The 17,621-nt window shown below is 35.5% G+C and overlaps 3 protein-coding genes and 1 pseudogene across 6 annotated transcripts; 2 read left to right on the top strand and 2 right to left on the bottom strand.

Annotated features, from left to right (window-relative positions):
- Nucleotides 1-120: 120 nt before the first annotated feature.
- On the top strand, nucleotides 121-2,674 carry LOC111317018 (protein BRICK 1). 3 transcript variants are annotated; one of them, XM_022919313.2, is made up of 3 exons: nucleotides 121-427; nucleotides 504-620; nucleotides 1,562-2,674. In XM_022919313.2, the coding sequence occupies exons 1-3, from the start codon at nucleotides 295-297 to the stop codon at nucleotides 1,594-1,596; spliced, it is 285 nt and encodes a 94-aa protein (XP_022775048.2). In that variant the 5' UTR covers nucleotides 121-294; the 3' UTR covers nucleotides 1,597-2,674. The 3 variants fall into 3 exon arrangements, with proteins under 3 accessions (XP_022775048.2, XP_022775051.1, XP_022775052.1); XM_022919316.2 differs by lacking the exon at nucleotides 1,562-2,674 and adding an exon at nucleotides 909-1,256 and having other exon boundaries at nucleotides 126-427; XM_022919317.2 differs by lacking the exon at nucleotides 1,562-2,674 and having other exon boundaries at nucleotides 137-427; nucleotides 504-835.
- A 498-nt stretch (nucleotides 2,675-3,172) lies between these two features.
- Nucleotides 3,173-6,955, top strand: LOC111317017 (heat shock 70 kDa protein, mitochondrial-like; annotated as a pseudogene). The gene is made up of 6 exons (XR_016333384.1): nucleotides 3,173-3,462; nucleotides 4,046-4,119; nucleotides 4,200-4,278; nucleotides 4,386-4,952; nucleotides 5,029-5,649; nucleotides 6,127-6,955. The product of XR_016333384.1 is annotated as a heat shock 70 kDa protein, mitochondrial-like (transcript).
- A 689-nt stretch (nucleotides 6,956-7,644) lies between these two features.
- LOC111317016 (putative beta-D-xylosidase 6) lies at nucleotides 7,645-11,571 on the bottom strand. The gene is made up of 6 exons (XM_022919312.2): nucleotides 10,642-11,571; nucleotides 10,145-10,311; nucleotides 9,935-10,032; nucleotides 9,477-9,827; nucleotides 8,687-9,103; nucleotides 7,645-8,397 (listed from the first exon to the last, which is right to left on the bottom strand). Exons 1-6 carry the CDS (start codon nucleotides 11,395-11,397, stop codon nucleotides 7,805-7,807), a joined length of 2,382 nt encoding a protein of 793 aa, XP_022775047.2. The 5' UTR covers nucleotides 11,398-11,571; the 3' UTR covers nucleotides 7,645-7,804.
- A 2,236-nt stretch (nucleotides 11,572-13,807) lies between these two features.
- On the bottom strand, nucleotides 13,808-16,855 carry LOC111317021 (uncharacterized). The gene is made up of 2 exons (XM_022919320.2): nucleotides 16,019-16,855; nucleotides 13,808-14,763 (listed from the first exon to the last, which is right to left on the bottom strand). The coding sequence occupies exons 1-2, from the start codon at nucleotides 16,760-16,762 to the stop codon at nucleotides 13,984-13,986; spliced, it is 1,524 nt and encodes a 507-aa protein (XP_022775055.2). The 5' UTR covers nucleotides 16,763-16,855; the 3' UTR covers nucleotides 13,808-13,983.
- Nucleotides 16,856-17,621: the final 766 nt, after the last annotated feature.

Consider the following 17,621-nt stretch of genomic DNA (forward strand, 5'->3'; position numbering starts at 1 on the left):
AATAACTTTTTTAATAATAATTATAATAAATTTTATTATTATTTTTAATCTTATCATTAACAATCTCAAATCTAAGTAAGACCGTGATAAAGGGAAGTCGCCACTTACAAGTCCACAACTAACTGAAGCCAACCAATCAATCAACCCGGATTCAATTTTATTGCACCAAAAAGATTTTCTTTTTTTCAACCAAATTTAAAATAAATATCAAAGAAAAAATATCAACAGGCGAGGAAGGAAGATCAGTAAAAATTTGCTTTTTTTTGGAAAAAAAAAAAGAGAAAAGGGAAAGAAATGGCAAGAGCAGGAGGGATAACGAACGCCGTAAACGTAGGGATAGCAGTCCAAGCGGATTGGGAGAATCGCGAATTCATCTCTCACATTTCCCTCAATGTTCGTCGCCTCTTCGAATTTCTCCTCCAATTCGGTAAAATATACTTATCTTTTTTTTTTTCTAAATTCAAGTTCAATTTTTTCATTATTAATTGTTTGATTGTTTTCAGAGGCCACCACGAAGAGCAAACTAGCATCATTGAACGAGAAGCTCGACACCCTGGAACGTCGTTTGGAGCTTCTTGAAGTTCAAGTTGGAACTGCTTCCGCTAACCCTTCTCTTTTCAGTACGTGATTCAATCTTACAATTGTATTTGTTTCCATATCTTTGTCCTGATTCTGTTCCTATCATAGTTTTCGACTTCTACAAATCAAAGTTTTCCCCTTTGTCTATATAGTAACCTTGTTGATTACTGAATTTCGCTGTTTGTTTTTTTCCCCAAGCTGTTGTATTTGTAAGACATTATTATTGGCTATTGAAAATTTCACCAATAATTCATGTGTGCCTTCATTGCACATTTTTTTAGAGATTTTTTTTATCTAATTTTTGTTTCAATCTTGCAACTGTGAGGAAGATGCTGAAGCAGTTGTTGGCAGCCGAAATTTCTGATTCCTGCCTTGATAGACAATAGTAAAGTAATTTTAGTGGTGATGGTGGTTATCTCCTTGACTAGAAGAAAACCAAAATCGTTGCTTCCAGTGGATCCTAGATTTGAATCTTGTTGAGGAAAAAGAAAGAAACTATTTTTTTTTTCTTTATAAAGAAATCAAGCTGTCAATTAGATCCATGGTTGTGTTAAAACAGTCTTGTTCATCAAAAATTTAGATCTATTTCACTTAATCTATAGCCCTTGTCTGCTTTGTTAATTATTCTATTCAATGATATTGAATAAATAACTTAAAATGGCTGCGTTTGGCTCTCTTAGACTTCAGTTCGTTCATCTTTGTAATGTTTTCTGCATTTCCAATATGAACTTTTAGATGTTCTAAAGGTCTCTTGTTTGTTAAATAATGTCTATTTTAACATTTTAAGCAGGCAATTTCTTTAATATCCCCTGTAGTTGAGTTCTCAGTCTGGATTCATAGTTTAAGATGTCTTCTCTTAAGCACTGTAAGTTTTCAGTTGCTTAACAGTTCTGAAGTTGAATCTGGTGGCGTAAGTATATAACTTAGTTACACAAAAGTCATTGATCAGATATTTATGGCTTAAATTATCTAAAATGTCTAGATTGGTGTTGCATCTTTGGCCTAACTACATTGTGAGAGTGGTTGATAAAAGAAGATGCAACAACTTGGTTGATTAACCAGGAAAAGCAGGGAAGGAAGGGGAGGAATCAGGGAATGTGTATTACACAACATTGAAGGTCTGCTGCAATATTAAATACTTAAACTTCAAAATAAATGGAAGATGAAGGTGCTTAGTCTTCATAAAAAATGCATGGGACAATTCTTCCTGTTAGCTGATTATAATTTGTAAATTTAAAAACATCTCATCCACCCATCCATTCTCTTGGCTCTGGAGGAGCCAATGCTTGTTTGTCAATAGGTGAGGGTTCTGATGCAGTTGGGATAGGCGGTAGAAAACATCTTACCCACCCATCCATTCTTTTGGCTCTGGAGGAGCCAATGCTTGTGTGTCAATAGGTGAGGGTTCTGATGCAGTTTGGGTAGGCAGTAGAACTATATTCCTTTCCATAACTATTGAGAAGCGATTGGACCCTCCCAAGCTATATATGCTGTCCATGGACCTCATGCATTGTGATGCATTATTCTCTATGATCAAAGCATCCTCCAACTCTCAAACAATGTCAGCCATGCATGGTCAGTAAGCAGAAAAAGACTCAATGCATGCCAATGCTGCCTCAACTACTCTCCACATTGCCTTGGCATGGCACCCTCCGTTTATGTTAGGGTCAACTACTTCATCAATCTTTGACTGCCTTATGTAAGGTTTTCAAACTCAATAAGCAGGAGACTGACATCAAATAAGCTAAGAAGATGACTCAACCTGTGGTCATACAAAAGCGGTTCATCCTCAAGGAAACAATTGAAGAAGAATACTTGGATCAAAGAAGCAAGGAAACACAGCAAACGGAGGCTATGAACTATTTGAATCAATATATACTATGAATCTATGACCATCTGGCATGCACTGTCATGTTTTTCTGTTCGAAATAGAACTGAGGTTCATGCTGAATCTTTTCATGTTGTGATTCATGCAGCTTATAGTAGGCCCAGACATTATTTAAATCTCTATGTTGTATTTGTTAAGGAGTGGAAAGGTGGGAGGATATTATACTTTTTGAGCTACAGAATATGAAATGAGGTGGTTCAACTATCAGATGAAAATTTTCTTTGTTCTTTTCACCCTTTGTTACCTAATGCACAGTTAATTTGTGTTCTTTAGTGCTCAATTTTGGGATGTATAAGACATGATAGATATTTCATTTATCACTATGGACTATTCATACTAAATGGAATTGAGTAAAATCGGACACTTAATTCGGTTAGTTTATGAAGTCACTCTTAAGAGATAAAGTTCAACAAGTTTATAAAATTCAACTGTCAACACCTTCAATCTCTTCTTTTATCCCGAAGTATGGCTCTTTTTTGGGAAAAAAATAAGTTATAAAATAAAAAATAAAATAGTAATTCAGTAGAGCTGATCAGGCCTTGAAGTGCTTAGGCCACGTTCAGCCGAAATATCTTTTGGGCTAAAAAATTTTGGCAAAGCCTTTTTTTGTTAAATGGCTTTGCAATTTTGTAAAAACTTCAGTCAATAGACATGAATTTGACCCATATGGTCTCCTCATGGCTTGTTGCCTACGATCCCCTTGAATGCCAACTCTTAACTTTTGGCAGAATGACAATTGAAATATTCTACTTTATTCCGACTTTACCTCCAAATCTACCAAGGGAACCGGTGTTCTCAAAATGACTTTAGGCCAAAAATGTCATTCAATTACAAAACTCACCAATCATTTTCCCTAAAACCCCAACGTTGTCTTTTTAAACCCTCCTGTCTTCAAAAGGTTTTAGTAATTTGCGCTACCCATGGCTGCTTCAGTTCTACTTCGTGCTTTACAACGCCGTGAGCTTCACTCTGCTTCTCTCTCCGCTTGCAGACACGTAAGTTTCTCTTTCTTTATTTTGGGTCTTTTGGGTTTCACTCTTTTTTAAAATTTCAGTCCTTTTTTGCTGTCAAAAATCAATGCTTTTTTGCTTGATATGGGTTTTTTTTTCTTTTCCTTTGATTTAATTTGATTTTAGAACTCTGTCATAACTTGATTCCTTAATTCTTAAATGGGGAAAATTGTGGTGTCTCTGCCCATTTTTATTTTGTTTAAAGGTCAAAGATTTTATGTTGCAACACTATCAATGGAGATTTTTCCCATTTCTTTTATTTTCTTCTTTTTGCGTCTTAGCCTTTTGGTCAAATGATCAGATCAATGTTAAAACAAAAACTTTTTGGACTTCTTTTGTTTGGTTTGCGTTAACTTGTATTGGTGTCTTTTTGGTTAGTTAAAAGCTGTCGGCTTGTTAATAATTGTGGACTGGAATGTGTTTACAGTTAGGGACTTTTCTGGTTTAACTTGAGTAAAAGAACTTGAAATATTGTTGTTAGGGTTCTTTATGATGAGATATTTCTAAGTGGAAGACTTTTGTAATTGGTTATTGAAGCTTACTAGTGTGATTTATTCTTTTGTAATAGTTAACTGTAAATGCAAAGGCATCATTGGCTAGCTCTCCGCTGGTCAGATGGGCATCCATGGCAAGACCTTTTAGGTATTCTTATTGTTTCTTCAAAACATTATCCATCTCGATGGCTTGTTCTTTGCTAAGATATTGTTGTTCCTGCCATACAGCTCAAGACCTGTTGGTAATGATGTTATTGGTATTGACTTGTGTAGAACCAATTCATGTGTATCAGTGATGGACGGAAAGGTGGATTATTTTTCCCTAGTAATATTAATCTTTGTTTAAGTATATATTAGAATTCCTTATTGGACTATGTTACCCAAATTATTTGAGTCTTTTTTATGCATTTGCAGAACACTAGAGTAATTGAGAATGCTGAAGGAGCACGGACCACACCATCAATGGTTGCCTTCAACCAGCAGGGGGAGCTAATTGTTGGAACCCCAGCCAAACGTCAGGCTGTGACCAACCCAACAAACACATTTTTTGGAACCAAACGTCTGATTGGTAGACGTTTTGATGATGCTCAGACACAGAAAGAAAAGAAGATGGTATCTTCCAAGATTGTTAGAGCTCCCAATGGGGATGCTTGGCTTGAAGCCAATGGAAAAACTTATTCCCCAAGTCAGATTGGTGCATTCATTTTAACAAAAATGAAAGAAACTGCTGAAGCATACCTTGGTAAAACACTGACCAAAGCTGTCATCACTATGCCTGCTTATTTTCATGATGCACAAAGGCAGGCCACCAAGGATGCTGGGAGGATTGCTGGTTTAGATGTTGAAAGGATTATCAATGAACCAACTGCTGCTGCACTTTCCTATGGGATGAATAACAAAGAGGGTATCATAGCAGTATTTGACCTTGGAGGTGAAACTTTTGACGTTTCTATATTAGAAATTTCTAATGGTGTTTTCGAGGTATGCTTCTTTTTCCTTATATGATGATTTCTTTATTGCTTTTCTAAGTTAATTTACTGGAGGAGCTCTTTATCAGGTAAAAGCAACAAATGGAGACACCTTCTTGGGTGGAGAGGACTTTGACAATGCACTATAAGAATACTTGGTGAGCGAGTTCAAGAAAACTGATAATATTGATCTCTCAAAGGACAGGCTTGCCCTGCAGAGGCTTCGGGAGGCAGCTGAGAAGGCTAAGATTGAACTTTCATGTACATCCCAAACTGAAATCAATCTTCCATTTATAACTGCTGATGCTTCTGGAGCAAAACATTTAAATATAACTCTAACCAGATTCAAGTTTGAGGCTCTAGTGAGCAGCTTGATTGAGAGAACTAGAACTCCATGTAAAAATTGTTTGAAGGATGCTGGGATATCCATCAATGATGTGGATGAAGTATTGCTTGTCGGAGGAATGACTCGTGTTCCCAAGGTGCAAGATATTGTTTCAGAAATTTTCGGCAAGTCTCCAAGCAAAGGGGTTAACCCTGATGAGGCAGTTGCAATGGGAGCTGCTATTCAAGGTGGTATCCTTCGAGGTGATGTTAAGGAGCTGCTTCTGTTGGATGTAACTCCTCTGTCACTTGGTATTGAAACTCTTGGAGGAATTTTCACTAGGTTGATCAACAGAAATACAACTGTCCCTACAAAAAAATCACAGGTCAGTATTTTGATACATTATGTTTTGCATCAGATATTTTGGAGATTAGAATAACTTTGCTGGTATATGAGAGCACCTAAGCTATTTTCTCTCTGTTAGTAATACATGTTGTAGCCTGCAACAGTGTAGAAAAGAATGTCTTGTCAATGCACACACGTGTGCTCAAATGAATGTTGCCGTCTTGTGTAGATAAGTGTTAATTTTTTGTATCAATTGATAGTTTAGTCTTTTTGCTAGCTGGTGGTATGGTATTTTAAGTTTTGAACCAATGTTTTGCCAATGCACACACTTGTGCTCAAATGAATCTTGCCATCCTGTTTAGACAAGTGTTAATTTTTTGTGTCAATTGATAACTTATCTTTTTGCTGGCTGGCGGTATAGTATTTTAAGTTTTGAACTATCCTCTCTGTTCACATCTTAAGATGTGTTCAGATATCTTTTGGATAACAAATTATTCTAGCTTTTGTATTTTTTCAGGTTTTCTCTACTGCAGCGGACAACCAGACTCAGGTTGGAATCAAAGTTCTTCAAGGTGAATGTCATATGGCAGCTGACAATAAGATTTTGGGCGAGTTTGATCTTGTTGGTATTCCACCTGCACCTAGAGGCTTGCCACAAATTGAAGTCACATTCGACATAGACGCCAATGGGATTGTAACTGTTTCTGCTATGGATAAGGCAACGGGAAAAGAACAGCAGATCACAATCCGATCATCTGGTGGTCTTTCAGAGGATGAGATTGAGAAGATGGTGAAGGAGGCTGAATTGCATGCTCAGAGAGATGAGGAGAGAAGAACTTTGATTGACTTGAGAAATAGTGCTGACACAAGCTATACAATATTGAGAAGAGTTTGAATGAGTACAGAGACAAGATTCCCAATGAGATTGCATCAGAGATAGGGTCTGCTGTGGCAGACTTGAGGAAGGCAATGGCTGGGGAAAATATAGATGAAATCAAGGCCAAAATGGATGTTGCTAATAAGGCTGTTTCAAAGATTGGAGAGCACATAAGTAAGGGTTCTGGTTCTGCTGGTGGTTCCTCTGGAGGGTCCTCGGGTGAGGATCAGGCCCCAGAAGCAGAATATGAGGAGGCCAGGAAATAAAAGCTGAGTCAGAACGCACAATACTTGACATATATTTTACAATTATTAATTAGATCATGATTGTGGCAAAGCTTGTATCTAATTTAGTTATTGTTTTTACATTAAAAAAAGACACTCAAGGTGCAGGATTGTGGATGCAATCCTAACTTCTTTTTTTTGGTAGGATTTTATGCCTCATTTTTGCAGGTTTAAATCCATTTTCATTGAGCACTCTATTTATATCTTGCTCCTCTGAAGAAAAGTAACCAAGACAATTAACACCAACGTTGTGATCTTTAGTGTCTTCTAGTCCACATATTCCCTGGTTTGCTTAGAAGGAAATAAATGGAGGAAATGCATTTTCCCTTGCCTGCTTAGAAGGAAATAAGAAATGGAGAAGGAAACGGATGAACTTAGGTCTTTTCATTTACAGAAATGAATGGGAAATGGAAGAAAAGCATTCATCCAACTCAACTTTATAATTTCATTTAAATTTTTATTCACTTTCATTTTTCATCTTTTTTTCTACCAAATGTCCCTAGGAAAAAAACTGCAGTTCCTTTCTTCTTCATTCTTTTCCCATCCCTACTATTTTGCCTTCCTCAATTTTCCTTGCCATTATACTACTACCAGATGTCCAGACATTTAGTGTCATCTGAATCATATACTAAAAATGAACCTTCTTTCATTCAGTTCTGCACTTCATAGCAGAAAATGGTTTTCATGGTGGAGTTTATCATCAATTTTTTCCCCTTTCCTCAATGAGGGATTATACATGTCACAATCAGTAAGACAGATGACCATTTGTAGATATCTATCCATTGTCACCAAGAAACTAGTCTGCTTATTGTCTGCAGCATGCACTTCAATCTGCCAAAAGGTCATAATTTCTGTTCTGAACCAATTCTTCTAATTTGTGTCAAGAACTCCATCTCCACACCAGATTTATTCATGTAAAGACAAAGGAATTGCAACTTACATTGCAACAGAAAACATCATCTTATCCGAAACAATTTGCATACAATTATTAAAAATGATCATGAAATACATAGTCTTTTGGATTCTTGACAGCATCAATAAGCTTCAATTGACACCAAGTGCTCCAAATCTCCCAATGTTAGAACATGATCACCGAGAGGCAATATCCTTTTTCCATGTTCCTCCGCATGGCTAAGGTGGTTACAGGGATCTACTAAAATGCTTGTTTCAGTTGATCCATATAAACTAGTATGTACTCGATCAAATGCAATCAACTGTTTCTCTGGAGTTCCCTCAAATATTTTTGGTGCTTTAGAGAACAACATGACAACATGGCTTCCATCCATATCTCCAACATTTGTTACAGAAATATGCACATAGAATCTCAATAAATCACATGATGTCACCTCATCAACATGTATATAATCAAGTCCTCTCTGGTGCAATACAATGTTACTTGAAGTGCCTGTAAAAGACCTCAATAAACTTAATTTTCTAGGAGCAGACAAAAATTTGTAGGTGAAATTGGTATAGCTTAAGCCTTGGCCAAAGCCATATACTCTATTTCCAGTGTAAAACCGGTAGGTTCTTCCAGGATAACCACGAAAAGGATCAGCACGCATGTTCATATCATTCATCGCTACCTTTGTAAATGATTCAGGATACCAAGTCATTGGAAGCCTTCCACCTGTTTTAGAATATCCAAACATCATATTAAATTCTAGCAACTTAGCAAGCATAGGGGGTACGGTGTTGAATGTTAAAGAGAAAAAAAAAACATGCCAGTTGGTGTCACAATTTGATTAATTAAACTTTTTGTAGCATTTGAAATGGGTTCAATTATTAGTTTCTTTAATGAAGAGATAGCTCACTAATGTTCAGTTCTGGAAATTATTTCCATGCCATAAGAAATGAACTTCAAAATTTCATGCACTGTCTGCATGCATACTAATGAGCTATAGTTTGTGCCTACCAACCTGGATTGAAATCACCAAAGATGACCTCCGCAAGTGCCCTTCCACCAGCTTCCCCAGGGTATCCAACCCAGAGAATGCTTGCAATATTTGGGTCTCCTTCAGCGAATGATACATCGAGGGGTCCACCACCAGTAAGAACAAGAATTATCAGTCTTTCACTTGCTGCAGCAACAGAAGACACCAGGGCCATCTGTTTACCAGGCAAGAGAAGACTAACTCGGTCATGATCTTCAGTTTCTTGGGACAAATCTAGCCCAGCAATTACAATCACAAAATCAGCTTTCTTGGCAATAAGAATTGCTTCATTAAACCCAGCATCAGAATCACAAGGCACATCAGAGCAACCAGATGCATAAGATGCCTGCTTTACATAGCCTTGTAGCCCTTCGAAAAGGCTCTTTGGGTCACATGGAACACCTGCCATATGAAGAATCTCAAACAATCATATTATACAAATTTGACATTGTGTGAACTTCTACAAAATGAAGAAACCCGGCAACTAGGTGAGTTTAGCAAAACTTCAGTCAGCATTGTGCAATACACATATAATATGACTTGACAGAAATATCACACGACAGACATGCTAAGACCCAAGGTGAAATAGTCTCAGTAGCTTGACATATTGTTTGGGAAAGCTGCATGATTTAGAAATATAGGACATTTTCCAATGCTTTATATAGCACATGATCACATAATTCAATTGAACATTTGAAAAAAAAAAAAAAAAAAAAGGAAGACAATGAAAGTTGATATAAACCCCAACAATCACACATTATTGCATATGTCATACCTGTGTAGCCACCACCCATATTGCTTATGTTGTTAGCCATTGGACCAATAATAGCTAAGGAAGAAACTGCATTTCTATTCAAAGGCAGGAACTTTTTCTTGTTCTTCAGAAGAACAATTCCCTGCCTTGCTGCTTCAAGTGCCAGCATCTTGTGCTCTGAGGTACAAATTTCTTGAGTTCCCAACTTTCCAAACGGCCCCTCCCTGGGGTCTCCATCAAACAGGCCAAGACGGAGTTGAACTGAGAAAAGGTTTAGAAGAGCTCTATCAATGTCTTTTTCTTGCAACCTCCCTTCTTGAATTGTAGTCTGAGTATGTCGAACTAGATATGATCCACAGTTAATATCCATTCCTACAGACAACCAACTTAATCTTAATACGCAGGAATGAACATTCCAGGGGCAATTCTTGATAAAAGTCGTTAAACAATTAAACTGTAAAAGATATGATTAGAAAAACCTGCTTTAAGAACATCGGCAACAGCATTCTCGGCTTTTCTTGTGTAATTCTGGTATTCTTGTACCGTTGCCACAGCATCACAATCTGAGGTGATGTAACTGACTCATGCCATAGAAGGATCACAGATTAGTCTTATAAGTTATAACCGATCGAGGTTGAATTTCAAATTTTGCACTTATCATTGTATAAGCAACTCCTAAAATTTTTTACCCTTTGAAGCCCCATTCATTTCTAGCTTTTTCTAAAAGATCTCCTCGCGCACAAGCTGGCACCCCATTAACTTCATTATAGGAACACATCAAGCAGCTTGCTTTACCTTGTTTGATACAACTGCGAAATGGTGGCTCATATGTATCCTCCATATCTTGCTTTGTAACCTTCAATGCAGACAAAGCAATTATCTGTTACCAAACTGATCCAAACTGGCTAATTAACTTCAAAAGGAGGCTTATCACAAGTCACAAACCAATAAACATTGATAAATTAATAAAAATAAGCCAAAACCTAATTGAAATTAACTAACACAGTTTGCAACTGTCTTATCAGAACCAAATATGCGAAACTTATTCCCATAGCTAAATTCAACTATATTTAATTGAAATGGGCTAATACACAGTTACAAACTAAAAATGAGAAACAGCGAAAGTCAAATGATGCTCAGAAACAGGCCAACACCACAAGTACAACGTAAAAAAGGAAGACTTTACCACAGCATTGAAGCTGTATCTACTGAAATTCTCCCACTTTTCCAAGTCATAAGCAATGAAATGCTTGCAACAAGCAGAATTCATAAGCCTATCACCTCGCTCATCATCATCATTATCTCCTCTAAGTGCCCTCTTTCCTCCAAACCTATCTATGAACTCTCCACTACCTCTCCAGGACCCACCCTGGAAACCCTTTACAAACTCAATAGCATAAGCTGAAACAACCATGGGATCCTCACCAGGAGTCTCCTGGCCTCTTCCCCATCGGGGGTCCCTGAAAATATTAATATTTGGTGCCCAAAAAGTCAACCCCGCTTGTCCAACATTATACATGGCTTTAGCCTCAATACCTATGGCCAAGCCAATCTTGAACCAAAGGGTCCTATTGAAAGAAGCAGCTGTGACAAGAACCTGAGGGAAACTTGTTGCTGCTTTAACAATGCCATTAAAGGAAACTCCAGGTCCATTACTGGCAATCCCATGAAGAGACTCTGACCACCATTCATAAGAAGGAATTCCAAGTCTGGGGATTCCTGAAGCATTGTTGGACAATTGTTGGATTTTTTCTTGGAGGGTCAGAAGAGAAATGAGAGATTGAGCTCTGTCTGTGATAGACAGGGAAGTGTTGCAGAATGCATAGGAGTTAAAGTAGGGTGGTTTGCAAGGAAATTGTAGGCTTGGGTTTGATGACGAGATTGAAATCAGTAAAGTAAAAAGCCGTAAGAGGAAGAAGAGGAATCTATGTTGGACAGACATGGGATGATGAAGGGTGCTTTGCTAGTCAGCTTGAAGTTTTATTTTCTTTTCTTTTTCTCGAGATTATTGAAAGAAGATAAGACTGGTTGTTGGGTTGGCTTTAAGTAGTGAGTTTGATTTGACCACCATTAGTATTAGATAAAACGATTGGATGGAGTTGCTTAATTCTGCCAGTCCGTGATTTCATTAGGATGATAAAAGCTTTAATATCTGCAGATATTTTTTTTAATGTTTATCTAAATAATTATTGAGAATATTATGCTTTCAAATCTCTTTTGAATTCGCAACAAATTTAACCTATATGCATGTAATCCGAACAAATATTCAATTGATTTTTACTTGTATTTTTTTATTGATAGTAAAGATAGAAAATAAAATTTTGTTAAATTTGAATTTTTATTATGATTTAATTAGTTTTAAATAATTTAAATAATCATGTAATTTATTGATAAAATGTTTAATTTTTAATTTTAATGATTTGGATTTAAATTAAAAAATTTTCAAATATAAAAAAATAACTTAATTAAAATTATTTTAGAACAAAACTATAATTTTATAGAAGAATATCCAAATCATCATTCACATCACATGTCAGCTATTTTAATTCAAATGCTAACTTCTTAAAATCAAACAGGGTTAGGCTTCATAGGTTCCCTAGGTATTTTGTTTTTTTAATTACACCCATAATCATATATTATATTCACATAATCAATTATTAGATTACTAATAATCAACTACTAAATTATAATTGAACTAAATAATCAAATTCAAAGGTAATAAGACTTGAACCTAAGATTTTAAGATTTTAGAGGCTCTTTCTTGCCACTAAACTAAAGTCTCACTGCCTTCTTGGTTCACTGGTCAAGCCTCTTCTTAGCATGTTTCCTTCAAGGTCTTAAAACTCCATGAAAACATTGGGTGCTAAATTAAGTGAAAAATCTGCATACAAATTTGGGCCATAAGCCTATCACAAGATGATTAGCCAAAATAGAGAGTTCAAAAGTTTTGGAAAACTATGATAATCCAACCATGACTTAACTTTGGCTAGCAACTTCAATTGGGAACAGATTACAACCCCTTTATTTACTAAGCTTAGTTTTGTAATTACACTTTCATCAATAATGCAAATCAAACAAAGGCTTTGAACTAATAATGGTGAGCCAGGCAAGTTATCTCAAATTATTTGAACACAACCAATTCTAAAATGTTTGTTGATATCATATAATTTGTCTAGTGGGTGCATAGGGTCGTGCTTTCGTTTGGCTGCATCTACAGCTTTAGGGGCCTTTGGCTTTGCTAGAATATTTCATAGATTTTTTAACTATTTGAGGAAGTTTTAGCTAACTTCATACAGAAAAGGACTTTCGTGCAGGGAGAAATAGACGCATGATTCTATAAAGACATGAAGACCATAACCAGGATACTGTCCCTGTTCAACAATATTTGTGAGGCATAGCAACAACAATAACAATATACAGAATCCCTTGTTGCAGAAGCCAGAAACTAGAACTACAAGTAATATCTTTTGCAGTCTTAACTGTGTCACAATCTTTTCGACATCATGCTTTAAGGGTTACTCACAGAAATAGTAAATACCAGCAGCATGATTTCCAGTGGCAGCCAAAATACATACATTCTATACATGGCATTTAAACCAAATATCAAAGCATTTTCACAGAATAAGACCCTGTCATTCTGAAACAGTCTACCAAGAACATATTAGACAAGGGCTGAAAAGGAATCCATTTTTAGTGATACTTAAGTTTGATGATGAACTTTCTTAAAAATACTATAAGTTGCTGATGTTTACCTGCAATCTGCATTAGAATTAACTGATCAGGGAAGAAGATTGCTACCGTCTAAAATTCCATATATCAAACCTTAGACTTTAGATGCAGTGACATGTTTAAAATTTCACTACGGTTGGTTTTCCCTCTCTTTGAAGAAAGGCGTGACATGTGACATGTGCCTTTACTGCTATCTGTTATATTTTCCCCGAACTATGATCAACTCTTTTTTCTTATCTTCTTCACTTTATCTTTTGTTTTTACTACACTCAGCCAAGGTAACACTCTATGTGACCTGACCACCAATGAAGAATAGGGCTGGTTAAGTTAATTATTTTGCTTTGCTTATTCTGTTTATTCTCTTCTTTGGGGCAAATCAGTAAGGTTTCTGTAAAACAATATCAACATTATAGTATACTTGTAGCTATAATTTGTTCCCATTTGCTAAACTTCGATTCTCTCTCTCTTTTTTATTTGTTTTCTTCTAAATTTCCTTCTACATAGTACACAATTCTTCTTAGTAGAATGCAAATGTTTTTACCATTCTCCCATTTGTCAAATCGATAACATGTGAAACGCCAGCTATGGGAACTTTAAAATCTACCACAAACCCTTCCTCATACTAACCATAAACTAACAATCTCGTTGCTGAAAAAGTTGGACAAAAAATGAGATTTACAACATAGAGTTCACAAAGTTGAGATGAGGCTAAACAACAGGGTCAAGAGTCAGCAGCTACATATGACGGCCACAATTAGCATGCTAGTTATAGCTGATTTTATACAACTAAAAAAATTTGTTAAAGCATAACTTCACCTTCATCATCATCATCATCATCATCATCATCATCATAATCATGGTTATCAAAATCCAAAGAGTTATCAACACTATTGCTCTGTAGATGTTGCAGCTGGTTAATAACATATCTTGCATCAGAAACCAATGCGTTTTTTGCTGCTCTAACCTTATCTATTTTCTGAATTTGATTAGATCCCCTATTCTCCTTTCCAAGTACTTCTTTTTCTGCTCGTACAGATTCCGCTTTTCTCTTAGCATCCCTGCTATGTAGCTGGTTGATGTACTTCTCATGTAAGGCCCTATTTTTAATCGGCTTCAACACTGGGGGACTAATCAGGGCTCCTGAACAAGAGTTACTAAGTTTCGAGTGGTGCTTCTTAAAAACAGAAGATCTCTCATGACACTTCTGGAGAAATCTCTGTTTTTCCAATAAATTATTTGGGGTAGAAAGCATAACATTTGGTAGAGGATGCATAGATGGACTTGTGTTGGGCTCAAGAATGGAGAATAGATCTACTTTATCACCTTGGTCCACATGATAGTGCTTTCGCAACAAATGTCTCACTATTTTTTTCTGTACAAGATGGCTTTTCTGTTTAATGCAACTTGACCTTTTATTCCTAGGTGCAGTGGGTTTAAGCAATTTGCTTGCAGAGAACGACAAATGTTCAATGGGCGACAAATTTATTCTTTTCGCCCTTGACCGAGGCTGGGGTTGAGTTGGAGTTAAATGGTCAGAATGGATTTTATCAAAACAATCCTGTGCAGATTTTCCTGGCACCTGAAATAGATTTTCAACTGGTAATTAAGTCCTGAGTCTCAAAAAAAATCATTCTAGGTAAAACACCTCAGCATATAAACTATGTAAGACAAACAGCAAAAGAGCAAATGCAAGACTCTATTTGACACCAAAACAAATCAGCAGGGAGTGTTTGGATAATAGTAGATTTACAAACGTAGATACTACTTAGTTAATTATGAATAGTCATTCACATCAAAACACAACTGATAGCATAATGTACTGCATTCACATCTAAACAAAACTGAATGCAATATAATGTATTAGTCTAGCTTAACAAGGTCTAATGCTGGAAGTTTATAATTAATTTTCCTTTTGTTAATAGAATGTTATGTTTTCCATGACGACAAAACTTGACATTGAAGCAACAGTTTATATTCGATATTAAATCCATTCGATATTCAACCAACTTTGGGAAAGGCAGATCTATTTCTCACACAAATACTGCTAATTCAGTGCTTCAAGACTAGTACAATACGTGATTCTAGCATAACCAAATCATTATTTTCTTGAGATAAAATGCCAATCATGTCTGAGGCAGAGTAAAATCATAGGAAAAATCAGAAACATCCTAAGTTCATAATAATACACATTTTCATGAATAATTAAATAATCAACATTTAGGAAACACACAAAACATATAAGCAGCTTGACAGTCCAAACTTCACCCTTAGAATATTTTGGAAAAGGACAGCAAAGATATGCATATGCGTTAGCTTTAATAAGAATACAAGGTGCATAAGAAATTTCACCATAAAACAACATGTGCCTCTACTTTTACCTCCTTGATCTTTGAACTCACTCAAGCTTAATAAAAGGGAGCAGACATGAGTCATGACTTCAAATGTAAGCATTACATCACCCATCAAGATAAAGCTAAAGTTAGTGGATGGATGGAAAGTGAAATGAGAAAGAAGTTGAGATGAAATTCACTGAAGAACAGTAACCATCAAGAAATTAGCATTAAGGTTGTTTTATTGAAGAAACTTCAGAGACAGACTTAATTGTGTTCAATTACTATTTTATTAAAATACAAACCATTTGTTTTTACTTTCTACAACTTAGGCATTATTGAAATAGATGAAAACAAAGCAAAAGTAAAGCTTCAAAATAGCAAAGCTATAATCTTTAATTTCAAAGAACCTTTAAATTTTGAATAACCATCAATCTACAACATTATGTAATATAAGAAAATCCAAGAAATTTAAATCCAGATATCAAGGAACGGCAAAAATACCAGCTTTGAAACCTTCTTCCAAAAATTAGGTGTTGGCTTGGCTGAAAAATAGGCTTTTTGCAAAGCCAATTCTTGCTCCCTTGTCCAACCTTGAAAAATCGCATCACCTCCCTCGTCAGGCTTCCTCTTTCTCTTTCCCTTAACCCCAACATCTTCATTTCTTTTATAAACTTCTCTTCTTTCACTTTCTCTCCCTTCCATCATAACTGCTTTTAAACCAACACAAATTTCCCTTTCCTTTCTCTTCTCTTCCCTTTTCTCTTCATTCAACAATCCCCCCTTTAAATTGTTTTTCCTAGATTCAACCTTCTCTGTCGCGACAAATTTGTTTCCCTCTGGCTTGTTAGACAAAGACCCACTGTTCAATCTTGGAGATTTTCGCAACCCAGTCGTTGAATTCACACAATTTGTTGAAAGCTCACTTGATACACTGTTCAATCTTGGAGATCTTCGCAACCCAGTCGTAGAATTCACACAATTTGTCGAAAGCTTACTTAATAAACTGTTCAATCTTGGGGATCTTCGCAACCCATTCGTTGAATTCACACAATTTGCTGAAACATTACTTGATTTTATCGGATTCCTGGAAATTTTAACTTTAGAGCGAGCGGGGTTTTCCTTGGATTGGACCTTTTGTTTATTGAAATCTTTTGATTTTATGGAAGTTTTTAGATTGAGAAGCCTTGCAGATCTGCGCACGGGGGTGGGTTGCAGGGTTTTAGAAACGGAATTTCTCGTCAGCATTTTTGCAAACACCTGATCGGCTTTGCTTTTTCCTAATCAGCTCAAAGTCGAGGGTTTTTTGAGAGGGAAAATGGATGGGCTGTCGCTGTTCAAATTTAGGTCGTCAACCTATAGAATTTAGATTATGCAATGGGATTCGCACGTGCCATATACACACGTGTGACCTTGGCATGCCCAATAAGAATGGGCAATTTATTTTCCTTTACATTTTTTTCTCAAAGCCCAGCCCAATGGCAATGGCACTACGCTAATACCATACATTAATCTTTTCTTTTTTATTATTACATAAAGTTACTAGTCCACTAATTTATGATGACAAAATTGTATAATTTTTAGCATAATAATTAAAAAATAATAATTGATAAGTTCGTGTCAATCTTAACAACCCATACTTAAATTTAATTCACAATTCATGATGATCATGACAACTATGTTACTTTTTTCATCAATCACACAATTGAATGTACTTAAAAATAATAGAGATAAACTCAAACTTATATTTAATTATTTGAGGATGGTTAAATATTAAAAAGATTGAGATAAGATATAAAATTTATCATTCGACTTATGGAAGTTGTTCAAATTTATCATTAATTTTTTAACTACTGTAATTTTGGTACTATATTTTTTATTTTAAAGTAAATTTACCATTATACTTTAATTTTGAAATAAATTTAGTAGATATGTAACGGTTGAAAAATATTTTTAGAATATTTTATTAAAAATTATTTTATACTCCCTTTATCTTTTTTTTTGTCATTTTTTTGTCCCAAAATTATGTTTTTTTTTTAATATATAAAACTCTTTTTTTATATATTTTAAAAATTTTTTATAATTTTTTTTCTTTTTGATATTAAAA

The sequence above is a fragment of the Durio zibethinus genome, chromosome 24 (assembly GCF_047325235.1).
Source record: "Durio zibethinus cultivar Kanyao isolate XHJ-2024 chromosome 24, ASM4732523v1, whole genome shotgun sequence".
Taxonomy (NCBI): Eukaryota; Viridiplantae; Streptophyta; class Magnoliopsida; order Malvales; family Malvaceae; genus Durio; species Durio zibethinus.

What these genes read in the sequence shown, in the direction of transcription:
- LOC111317018 (XM_022919313.2), top strand. Translation starts at nt 295, where the DNA reads ATGGCAAGAGCAGGAGGGATAACGAACGCCGTAAACGTAGGGATAGCA. An exon ending in CGAATTTCTCCTCCAATTCG is followed by an intron (nt 428 to 503) that starts GTAAAATATACT and finishes GATTGTTTTCAG; the next exon opens with AGGCCACCACGAAGAGCAAA. An exon ending in CGCTAACCCTTCTCTTTTCA is followed by an intron (nt 621 to 1,561) that starts GTACGTGATTCA and finishes TAAAATGTCTAG; the next exon opens with ATTGGTGTTGCATCTTTGGC.
- LOC111317016 (XM_022919312.2), bottom strand. Translation starts at nt 11,397, where the DNA reads ATGTCTGTCCAACATAGATTCCTCTTCTTCCTCTTACGGCTTTTTACT. An exon ending in GATACAGCTTCAATGCTGTG is followed by an intron (nt 10,312 to 10,641) that starts GTAAAGTCTTCC and finishes TCTGCATTGAAG; the next exon opens with GTTACAAAGCAAGATATGGA. An exon ending in TGCCGATGTTCTTAAAGCAG is followed by an intron (nt 9,828 to 9,934) that starts GTTTTTCTAATC and finishes GGTTGTCTGTAG; the next exon opens with GAATGGATATTAACTGTGGA.
- LOC111317021 (XM_022919320.2), bottom strand. Translation starts at nt 16,762, where the DNA reads ATGCTGACGAGAAATTCCGTTTCTAAAACCCTGCAACCCACCCCCGTG. An exon ending in GGAAGAAGGTTTCAAAGCTG is followed by an intron (nt 14,764 to 16,018) that starts GTATTTTTGCCG and finishes AATCTATTTCAG; the next exon opens with GTGCCAGGAAAATCTGCACA.